General features: G+C 39.2%; 1 protein-coding gene across 3 annotated transcripts in view; it reads left to right on the forward strand.

Annotated features, from left to right (window-relative positions):
- The window catches only part of LOC135198627 (TGF-beta-activated kinase 1 and MAP3K7-binding protein 1-like), a 479,012-nt gene extending 467,049 nt beyond the window's left edge, over positions 1-11,963 (forward strand). For all 3 annotated transcript variants that reach the window (XM_064226386.1, XM_064226385.1, XM_064226387.1), the window contains 2 exons: positions 3,412-3,639; positions 10,482-11,963. In XM_064226386.1, coding sequence (XP_064082456.1) covers positions 3,412-3,639; positions 10,482-10,829 — 576 coding nt within the window. In that variant the 3' untranslated portion in view covers positions 10,830-11,963. The remainder of the gene's footprint in view (positions 1-3,411; positions 3,640-10,481) is intronic.
- Positions 11,964-12,264: the final 301 nt, after the last annotated feature.

Here is a 12,264-nt window from a genome sequence, read left to right on the forward strand (position 1 = left end):
AAAAAGGTGGTACTTTATCTATTAAAGGCATCAGGCAACAGATCCTGTACTTTATTAACCAAGCCAATCCTGATTCCTTCCCTAAAGCACATGATGTCAGGCAGTAGCCACCTCAATTAACTATTTCCAACACATGAATTTCGATGATTTAAAAAAGTATACTGGATGGAAATCGCCGACAGTATTTAAGCGTCATTACTTAAAGTCCTTGGAAGCTCTGAAATTTTCAGCAGTTGCGGCGGGTAACATAGTTTCCCCCGACTCTGCTTAATCTTTAGTAGAAGATCCAGTTCTCCTTTCTACCTATCTCACCCAACAGTTCGTCTATACCTGCCATGTTCATCTACGTTTACCTGAGTCTTAGCTGCTCTTATGATGGTATAGTGGGTGCCCCTTATTTTTTTGCTAGGGTCACTCACAATTGATTGTATATAATGATCTCTTTGATGTGATCCCCTTATTTTTATGCTAGGTGACACATCTTATTTACAATGGTTACGGGTTTTGTATACTAAGTCATATACATTCCTTTATTATATTATTGTTGAAGTTTGTTCTATTCAATTTATTGTTATAATTGCTTTAATTTCTTTGTACATATTAACTATACACAGATACTAATCTCAACATATTATTCCATGTAAGCCTGTATATATATGTTAAATTTAAGTTAATTTTAAGAAATATTATTAACCTTAAGTTAATTTTAAGTAATATTTCTATTTGTATCATTGTGTATATGTATATCTATTCGCAATTATATTTCTTCATTTTATTTTAGGTTATCTTTTATTTGAGACCCTTTTTGTCTGTTTTTTATTTTGTTTCTTTACAATCTTGTGCTATTTCTCTGGTACGATTTCGCCAGCAGCGACACGAACTGAGCCCAGAAAAGGGATTTTGACGTAATAAGAAAAATCTATTTCTGGGCGATTGGTTCGTGTCGCCAGCGAAATCCCGCCCTGCCCATCCCAACGCTCAGATTGTTCTCTAACTTCAGGATGGCCACCAGCGGCGCAGCAGTCGGCAGCATGGGATGGAGTAGTAGTAGTTGCTGCCCACTCTGTGGGTCGGCTCCCCTCTAGTGGGGATTTTGTAGTGGGAGATTTCTATTGGCAAGCGGTTCGTGGTAGTGGTCTCACTCGCCATAAGTGTTCATACCGACACCCTCTTGGAGGGTGAGCGAGTCAGTAGTACTGACCTTTTCTTTATTTTATTTATTCTCTGGTATGTGTAGTACATTTACCTTAGAAATAATGGATTAAAGGATATTTCGCTGGCGACACGAACCAATCGCCAGAAATAGATTTTTTCCTTACGTCAAAATCCTTTTTTTTTGGCTAGATATGAATTTTTTCAATATGGTAAAAAATAAACCCGATAAATCACGAAAAAAAAATTTATAAAAAAAAAGACGAAACAAAAATTGGGAAAAAGGGCTCTATTTGATTGTTCTATAATGTCTTTTTGAGTTATATACCGAATTCCAATGTTATAGCTTTAAAACTAAGTGAGGAGATAGATTTTGAAGGTCAATAAGTATAGTTTTGAGATACGGGCGTTCAAAGTATTCCTTCGTATTTCTATAAAGACAATGTTAATAAATAAGGATTATTATGAATGTATATTTCTTTTTCGTGTATTAATAAACCAATACTATTTTATTTATCATAATTTAATCATAAATGACGATCCCTTTGCTCATATATCGTAGCCTGGGGCACTGCTTGAGGCAAGATGGGGCACTCCTTCCTATGTAACCCCCTCTCTCCCCTTCACTAACTTGGCTTATTACAGCGAATTTTCTTCTGTATGTTAGCGAGATGTTTTCCTTGTATTTTCCTCTTTGGCATGATGACATTCTTGCCGAAACAAAGATAAACAACGTAAATGCAAGAGATGTCAGAGGTGAGACTCGAAGGTGTACTCTCTTTTTACAAAGACAATTTAATAGATCATGATTATTATGAATTTCATATTCCATTTTGGGTATTAAAAAACCAAAACTATGTTACTTATCATAAATGAACATCTCTTTGCTCAAAGATCGTAGCCTTGGGCACAGTGTGACGTGTGCTGTCAGGCAAGAAGGGGTCGTTACTAAGCAACCCTCCCCTCTCTCTTCACTAACTACGCGTATATTATGATATTCTGTAATAATACTTGAGCGATTTTTCTTTGTCTGTATGTTAGCGAGATGTTTTCCTTGTCTTTTCCTCATTGGCATGATGAACTTCTTGCCGAAACATACATAAACATACGTAAAAGCAAGCGAATGTCACTAGGTGAAACTCGAACATGTAACCTACTTGAAGTCTATGGTCGAACTGATTCATGATTGAACCAGATACTCGCTTCTGCGAGCCACGGAATCTCTACAGATGCCATTTCTCACAATTTCTTTGCCAATAATTATCAAAATTTACGATAACAGAAGAAATTATTGCATTTTCTTGTACGGCTGAATGAATTTTAGGGCTTATTTGAGTTATGTTTACTAATACCCTGTAAACTACGAAAAGTAAAGAGGAATTCTGACGAAATATTTCGCATACGTATTCTCAATTGCCATATGAAGCTCCATGAATTTTTTCATGACTTTGCATTTTTCGCCCTATTCCACCATATATAGGGGTTCCGGCCGGCCCCCTTAAGGGAAAATGAAATCAGAACCTAAATGCTGTACGTATTGAGTCTGCTAGTGGCTTCTTTTTAATGGTAAATTGGCCTGTTGAACAATAGGGTGAAATCCATGCTGGTCACATAGGAGTTTGGATTGAGAATGATTTATTTTCAGATATTGGCCTCTTTTGACCAAGCATGAAGATGGAAAAGTGGCAATATAATTCTGTGACCATGGGTGCATGAGTATAGGTCCATGAGTGGCTGGTTGCAATAGTCAGATTTTAACAGTGAAGCATTGTGAAAATTAATAATATTTGGTAGTGTACTACAATTTTGGGAGAAATTTATAGGGATTATACTTCAACAGTTATAAGCTGAGATCTTCACTATTACAATTTATAAAATGAATAAGGAAAGAAGTACATGTAGTATTTTGTAGAAGAGGAATGCAAAATAGTGTCAATTACAGAACTGACAAATGATCCTGGAAAAGATATTCATGCTGACCTAGAAGAAAAACAGAAACTTGACTCTGACAGTGAAGTATGCAGAAGAACAAGTAGTAGATTGTTTTATATTAAGAGTAACAAATGTCAAAGAACATAGTTTATGAAGTTCAGGTAAGTTAAGAATGAAATGTTAAATAGACTTGGGTACTTCCTAGGTTTGAATGGATTGTTGCTTGACTAATTTGTGGAAAGTTATAATAGTGTATTTTCTTGTTACGTTAAGAATATGACTATATAATGAAATGTAGAATAATATAGTATTTTAATACTTTTACAGTTCATGGAGCAGTTAACACTGACAAGTATCGCTCAGACAGTTGTGGATAAAGTTGTTAGATTGCATCATGACAATTACTTGACAAAACAGAGAAATGTAACTTTCAGGGATGATATAAGTCTTGTAATTCGCAATTTCAATTATCCTATGCGTAGTGCCATATCTTCTTGTTCCCTTGGAGGCACTTCACCCCGTCCACCATGTCATCATCCTCTTCACGGGCAGCAAGTAAGTACTCATTAATCTTAATAAAAATGCTTTACAGAGCTATGATATAGGTGTAAAGAATGAGAAAAACTACTACTTGAAACTAAAATTCATTAATAAAACTTTCAAAGGTCTATTATTCACTTAATGTAAATTACAGTTTTTATATATTCAACTTCCCTGTCAGATATATACTTAACTATAGACTCCGTCGTCCCCGACAGAAATTCGAATTTCGCGGCACACGCTACAGGTAGGTAGGTCAGGTGATCTACCGTCCTGCCGCTGGGTGGCAGGAATAGGAACCATTACAGTTCTAGAACCAGATTTTTTTCTGTCGCCGTATTGTAAACATACGTTTGCGGTACCTCCTGACTTGATTTTTGTGTTTCATTGCCATTGATCTTCTGGGCTGTCTTTTGCAGGGAAGTACTGGGTCTTTTGCTCGGCATACGCTTTTATTAATTTTAATTAACTTTTTAATGAATTTGGCTTCGAAAATTTCGAAGAATATATGACGTATAACTACCGAAATTGTCGGGAGGCACTCACATAGTTTGCAAGAAAGGGAAATATTAATATTTATTCATTAATATGTGTAATAAATGTTAGAATTGATTGAGGAAATATACTGACTTTCTACTTTAGGGAGTCAGAAAAGAATATAACTAGATACGCTTCCTTTAGAAGTTTTATTGGCTACTCATACTAACAAGCAGTTAGAGTATTAACAGTACTAGTAGTGTTGCATCCTCATCACCTTCTTACTTCACAGAAACTTCAAATTCATAATTGCAATTTGAAGACAAGGGATGTAGCTCAAAATGCGAGCTATTAAAAGGTAAGAAGTGATTGCAGTGTTCCCCATTGCAGTGGAGGGTGCGTCTGATGGGCTCTGTCTCGCTCCCAGGTCTAGACCTCTTCCAAACTCACAAGCCCAGAGGAGAAGGAATTTCGAAAGCCACACGGAGGTTTCAGAGAATCCCCACCGGTCAGGTGTCCCCTCGGCAGATTCTGTAGAACGTCCCAGACTGCCAAGTTCGCCATTGGAAAGGCGTCCTAAAATAGTGGAGGGTGCGTCCGATCGGCTCTGTCTCGCTCTCAGGCCTAGACCTCTTCCAGACTCACAAGCCCAGAGGACAAGGAATGTCGAAAACCGCACGGAGGTTTCAGAGAATCCCCACCGGTCGGGCGTCCCCTCGGCAGGTTCTGTAGTAGCGTCCCAGACTGCCAAGGATAGCCGTTGGGAAGGCATCCTAAAACACTGTTTTTCGTCATCCGATTCTTCATCGAAAGGAAAAAAAGGGTGGAGTTCTGACAAGCTATCAAGACCTAAAAGATCGTGGAAATCTCCAGCTTGGGATTCTAGCCCGGAAAGTTTTCCGGAGGACTATCCACCTGAGAAGAAGAAGAAAGAGATTTATTCATCAAATCCTCCTTCCCCTAGATCGGATACGGAGAAAGAAGACGCCGCTACGAAGATCCTAAGAGAAATGCAACAACAGATATCTTCGTTATTGGGAGTTTTGAAGAAGGATCCTCCCAGGAGAAAGGATCACTTCCTTCCCGTTAAGAAATCCCATCCGAATAAGAAGTCCTTTTGGACAGCTCGACGAGGCGCCTGTCCAGGCGCAAAACGCCGACAAGGCGAGAGGATTCTAAAGAAAGGCGCAAAGCGCCTGAAACTCCTACTAGGCGCAAAGCGCCTGAAGCGCCTGATACGAGGCGCAAAGCGCCTGAAGCGCCTGAAAATAGGCGTAAAGCGCCTGAAGCGCCTGAAACTAGGCGCAAAGCGCCTGAAGCGCCTGAGCCTCCTTCCAAGCACCTACCAGCCACCAAGTGTCAACCAGGTGCAAGGCTCCAACACGAGCCAGAGCCAGGATCCAGGTGCTATGAACAGGATCTTCATCGGAAATGGAGTTAGAGGCGGACCGAGAGGCTCCTCTTTGGGAATTTTTGCAGGATCAGTTTTCACCTGACAGGGTCTCAGATTCGGCACAAAGGCCGGTTCTCTAATGGGGTTTCGAACAACCAGCGAATTAAAGAATTGTCCGGCCAACAAGGCGGCCGTAGCCCTTGTCAGGATATGCCTGATTCTGGGGAAAAGGTGAGGACATACAGACTTCTTCTCCTGAATGGGAACGGAGTTGTCCGGCACAGCGGCGGCCCGTAGCCCTTGTAGGTTATCCCGGTAATGGGCTAAAAGCCTTTCACCTTACGAAAGGAGGCGCTCTCCTCCGGTTGCTCATTCTTCTCCCAACTTGATGGACAGGAAATGGAAGATTATTAGATCGGAATTGGAAGCCAATAAGGGGGCAGGTCTCTCAGTTTATAAGACCTTAGCGACCTTTTTTATTGAGAGAATTAGTTCATTACTAGTAAGAGGATATTAAAATCATCCTGCTTCTAAAAATAATGCAACCAACCATTTACAGAAAGAGTGGCAATCATTTGGAAATTGAACAAGATTCGTACGAGCTCTCATTCATTGATTAGAGGTTCTTCCAGATAATAGAGGCGTAGAATACAGCCTTATCTCCAAGAGAATAAAAGCTGAGAGATTCTCTTCGATCCTCGGTTTTCATTTGCGATCTCTTTCTCGACTGATACTAATTCGGTTTATGAGCGAGAACGAGAGAGTAAGATTCCATCTCTCTCTGCATCGGAAGAGGAAAGAATGTAGTAAGAAGAGTTGGTGCATACGACTACTGAATGACAAGTCATATACGCATACCATAGTTGCCTTTGTGGTTCGCTACGAAATTATCTACATATATCCTTACAGGAATTCCCTAGTAAAGGACTTCTTCGCTTAAAAAGGTTTGTTAGTACAATACCTACTCAGCTTTCGGTATTTAAACAAATGTTGTTTGGCTTAAATATGCATTATTGAGAGCTTCCTTAGGCTCGAGAATAATTTTATTATATTCCTTCATTGAATGGAGTAACTGGCAACTCAGGAAGAATGCAGCGAGGCAGCGAACGAGACGGCTGTCATTGTAAGCCAATACAGTACCCTCCAGTTCTCGGTCATGAGCAGTTGGTTACATCTCTCTCTCCTACGGGATCGAATGGTTAACCATATATTCCCCCTACAATCATGGACTTAGCCTCGAATTGAGGGGATTTATAGGCAAACATGAATAACATGCTATTCGTTTTGCTAAGGAGTTTTCAATAAAAAGATCCCTTGTAACCTTGTGGTAATGTTTACCGCAATGTAACAGGATTATAGGAATGAGACAACATTATGAATTTAACGCAGTAGAGCTATATATATTATTTGATGCTCTCATGCTTACAGAAGCAAAATAATGGACTTGCTAACTTTTCGATATAGCGAGTTATTAATCTAAGAGTCCAGTAGCCTCTCGGACAGCAGGCTCGGTAACGGCAAGATTCGTTCCTGGAAAGGGGTCGCTTACAAGGAACGATGAAATGATTTATTTTAATCACTTAGGCCAATTCCACGACTCTCTCATATCGCAAGGAGCTTTGAGAATCTCTTTTTTCACCCCTGTTTGCGTTAACAAAAGAGAACCTATTTGGAAAACAGACACGGAACTTAACGATCCTTAAGAGGTTTGATGCAAGATTTTGCACGTCCGTGAGAACCTTCTCGATCGACGATAATAACTGTTAACATATGTCTAACATTTATTGGAAAGAGTTGTGAGAACCTGCGGAAAGTCTTCTTCATAGATCTCTTCGCAAGGTAGAAGACGAACAGGCTTCCTATAGACTGCTTCCTTTTCCTCGAACCAAGAGAGGTAGCAATATACGCCATCTGTAATTTAAAAAGGGGAATAAACTTTAGTAGTCTTTTTCCCCTAGTTATAAATTCTTAACAGATATTAAGATAAATGGGCGTCAAAGGAAGAGAGGATGAATGCCTCATTTTGGCCTTAGAGAGGTTGGATTCACAGAGGTCACGTTCTTCTCTCAGCATGTTTCGGAAGGCTTTTCCAAGAGAGTCTGGATATTCTATCAGAATCTATTATAAATAGACCTGAAAAACCTCTCCACTCTGAGTCTGTCTGCGTGCAGACTGACCAGAATGTAACATGAATGAGAGGATTTTTCAAGGTAAAGGACGAGAGTCATGCAAAAGGCATAGAATTGCTGCAGATCGTGCTAGATGGAATGGGGAAACTGTCCTCTTCTGATACCTCTGTGAACCACATAGCGGTCTTTCTTCCCTTTCAGGGGGAAGAATCACCTTTGTATTTTTCTGCTATCAATGAACGCAGTAAAAGGCTATGCTCTGTCTCTACAAGGAGAATTAGAGATAGCAGAGAATTAAGATCTTCGGGATCTTATACGATACCTCTATACGATAAGAGTAGGATATCATGTACTGTGAATGGGATCCTATTTTGGGCCTCAGATTCCATGTTCCGTCAAGATGGAACTGCTCCTCATCAAACTTCTTTGAGAAATTTTTATGAGGGAATTCTTTGTTTCTCTCTGTCCTAAACGACCAAGAAGACAAGTGAATTTTTGTGCATTGGAATCTCGAATCAGATTCTATGGAGACTCGGCAATGGGTTCTTGCCAGCGTAGTATGTCTGGCAAAAGAACTAAAACCCTCTATTCCTGACTCAATGCTTTCAGATAGAGGTTTCGTTGTCCAGGCAGGGTACTTACGTTTTCATCTACACAAGAAGAAATGGTTTATACGTTTGCCTAAAGAGTCATTGGAATGCGATGAGGGCTCGAAATGCTTCCCAGAAAGTGTTCAGAGGGATACTATAAAGAGCTAGAAATCAGGAGTCCTCCCAATTTCAGCTCGGAGTCTCCCTCAACTTCCAGGCTCCTTACCTTCCTTCAGGCAAGGATAGGGAAGATTCTGCAATGAGAAACCTCATCAACACGTAAGAAGAGATCTTGTTAGCAACGGAAGTATTCAAGAAGGATCCTCCTCGGAGCAAGACTCTTATCTCTCGTACTGTTAGATTTCCTATCGTCTACTGGATGTTAGCTGACTAACAACTCACCTCCCCTTGCCGGAGAGGCCAAAAGCTCAAAGTGGAAGAATTTCTTCTACCCTTCTCCAGTCTCCTGATAAACTATTGTGGATGTTCAGGACTTTCGGACAATGTAGTGCCAACCAGGCGCCAAATGCCAAAGCAGACGTAAAAAAACGCCAGAGGCAGACAGTCCCAAGAAACACTGTCATTGTCTGATGAGGAGAAAGAACGGGCCTCCAACCTGGCGCAGATGCGCTAGAGGTGAATAATTCAGACAGATAAGAGTGTCCGATGTGGACATCGCCAGACATCCTCGAGACTCTAACAAGCTCGAAGCTCCAGCAAAGTGGGGAGGAGCCAGCCAGGCGCCAGGCAGGTGCGAGGCGCCAGCCAGGCGCCAGGCAGGTGCGAGGCGCCAGCTAGGCGCAAGCCAGGCTCTAGGCTTCATCCAGAAGAGATCCATTTCAAAGGAAGCCCTGGTCTTCTTTGAAACAAGTGTGATCGCTAAAGCACTTCATGAGTAACTTGATGATTCCTTCAAACAGCTGAGAATTAAAAGCGCTTGAAGTGCGAGCTTTTATGAATTCTTGTTCGTTCTATAACAATATGTCGTGAAGGACATATTAGCTGTAACTTACGGGAGATGCAACTCAGTGTTGACTTCCATTCGCACGAAGGAGATCAAGTTAACCTACGAGAGATCCTTCTCTCTTGGTTATACGTGTCTACGGATACGTTGCTAGGATAGGGAGCCGACACTGATCCTTAACTAAGTGAGTTAATTTTTATTTAACATAGTGTTTTTTCTTGGGGTTGTTTGAAAGGAGTTTGGGGATAGCTCTTTTCAAACTAAGCACAAACCCTTGTGTTAGGATCAGGTGATCGGGATCGGTGTTGTGCTCCTTAATTATGCCACTAGGCATAGGTGTATATTGTCATGTAAGTGGATAAGACCCCATTGACAAATGACCATCAGATTCTGTTGAGTAAGTGGATAACACCCCATTGACAGATCTACCAGAACTCTTAGCCATAGGTCACATCCTCGCTGAGGCTCTTGAGACGAAGCAGACTACTGGCAATAGCTAGGAAGTCGACCCTTCGTCTAAACACATAGGAACCAAGGTTTTATATATTTATTACCGACAACGTATGTTGTTTACCTGTCTAATCAGTAAATAGCTGTCTCTTACCCACCACCGATGGGTGCTAATCAGCTAAGTATATATCTGACAGGGAAGTTGAATGTATAAAAATGTTATTGTCATGATACAATAAAGTTTTATACATACTTACCTGGCAGATATATACGATAAATGGCCCACCCAGCCTCCCCGCAGGAGACAGGTGGAAGAGAAAATCTGGTTCTAGAAGGTAATGGTTCCTATTCCTGCCACCCAGCGGCAGGACGGTAGATCACCTGACCTACCTACCTGTAGCGTGTGCCGCGAAATTCGAATTTCTGTCGGGGACGACGGAGTCTATAGCTAAGTATATATCTGCCAGGTAAGTATGTATAAAACTTTATTGTATCATGACAATAACATGTTTGGAAGGTTGAGTGAAAAACTGGTAATGTTTTTTCAATTAGTCCTGTTATACAAAAATGCTAAGTAAAATTCATAAGTTATTAGTGTAAATAAAAGGGATTCAGCTGAAAAAGGTATGCTGAAATGTTTAGTAACAAAAATATTATCTTAATAAACTAACATGTCATCCAGTTATGGTGCTTGTAATTTTTCACGATACATAATTAGCTGAATATAGATGCAAGTATATAATAATGTTGAATAATTCATTTGGACATTTGATGTGAATGCTTGACCATTTCAGATACTTCCTATGAAATAAGAGTATTGCCATCATACAGTATAGAACAATTTTGACTTCCAGGATCTATCTTCATCATCTGGCAGTGATGATGTAACCCTCTGTGAAGATACAGATACCCTCCCTGATCTTCCTGAACCAAGACTTACATTGGCTTCACGAGGTACAAGGCCTGACTTATCTGATGGAGTTTTAAATTCTATGGAGGAGATGAGTCTAAGACATCACACTGATACTAATACTACCTCAACAGAATCTTCTGGTCTTGATAATCCAAGTTTAACACAGTTTTCTTTGGATGAAGATGGAAGGATACATCCATATGTGTCTTTTGACCAATATTATCAGGCTATTGAAGAAGCAAGAGCTGCTGGACTTATCAGTGAATCTCAGCTTCATCTATATAAGTAGCAGTATGAATTTTCACATAAACTTTGATAATCTTTTGCGTTTTTATTTTGTGACGAATTGCTATTAAACATGATTACAAATAAGTTTTAGTATTGTGTATATAATGTATGTGATCACTGGATGTGGATTTCGTAATATATTTAGTGATAAGAAGTTTACCTGGATGAGTGGGCGCTATACAACTCAGTATCAGGTTGAATATAGTTCATTTTATTGAAGCCTGGGCGCTTTTCTTTTGTGGTGGACTAAATTTCAGTCTGATCAGAGAAAAACAAACTAAGGAGATATGACTTCAAAGAAAAGTGGATTTCAGTAAGATTAGAAATTAGATTACATCTAACTTGACTGTATGTGCACTTGAAAATTATTTCTCTCTTGATGGCTGCTTTAACCATACAGTACTATGTGGATCACTCGTTTCTATAATTCATGTTGTTCCTTAGATTAACAAATACTTTAACATCCGAATCAATTGCATTTATACAGTACAGTAATTGCAAGATTGTGTGATGTGAATATTTCTTTAATATTTTGTAAAGTATGGAAAAACTTTTGAAAATACCTTTAAGAGTCTGTTGTCTAACAGACTATTCAAAGAAACTGTTCATTTTTTCTGTACTTACGAATAATGAATTAGATAAGATCTGATGTTCTAACTTCACTAAGGATTTATGGAAATATTCAAGGAAATTATAAATGCTTCAGGGCAAATAATGATTGACTGTAAACAGTTAAATATCAGTCAGTATTAATGTTCTGTTGACATCCTTGTTATTAATAACGTAGTGTTACATTCCTTATTTATAGCTCTTTATCATTGTTATTCTTTTATTTCAAAGTTCCATAGGTTTTGAAACAATCAAATTCTGCTCTATGCAGGAGTCTCAGGTCTTTTGAAACAATTAGAGAACCTGGCATAAGTTATGAGTGGCCAGCCTTATTACTTACAAATAATATTTCTTTCCTAAACATCTACTTGTAAATAACTATTTCAATTTGTTCTGATGTTAGAATATCTCTGGAAATGCCTTACATACAGAGTAATCCTCAGATAACAGGACAGTTTTAACCAAGGATAAAAGAGCTGGTTGATCTAATATTGTACTATTGAGATTTATAAAAGTTTTAACTTTACATTCGTGTTTTTTTTTTTTCACCCCCAGAATCTTACTTTTTTCCTAATCATTGTGTTCCCTTAGGATTTATATGTAGTATAATTATATAGACTGGAATATTTGGGAAACTTCACATATTATAAATTTTGGTTTTCATCACTGAAGGCATTTATGAAACAGAAATTCCACTCATATTTATTGTGTGTATGTTTAACATTTTTTATGTGTAGGGAAACATTGACTTTCCTCTATTCCCACCCCGATATGAATGAAAAGGAATGAAAGCTGTAAAGGTTTAGGATGAATTACCAAGATAGGCT

Source organism: Macrobrachium nipponense, chromosome 22 (genome assembly GCF_015104395.2).
Source record: "Macrobrachium nipponense isolate FS-2020 chromosome 22, ASM1510439v2, whole genome shotgun sequence".
NCBI classification, from domain to species: domain Eukaryota; kingdom Metazoa; phylum Arthropoda; class Malacostraca; order Decapoda; family Palaemonidae; genus Macrobrachium; species Macrobrachium nipponense.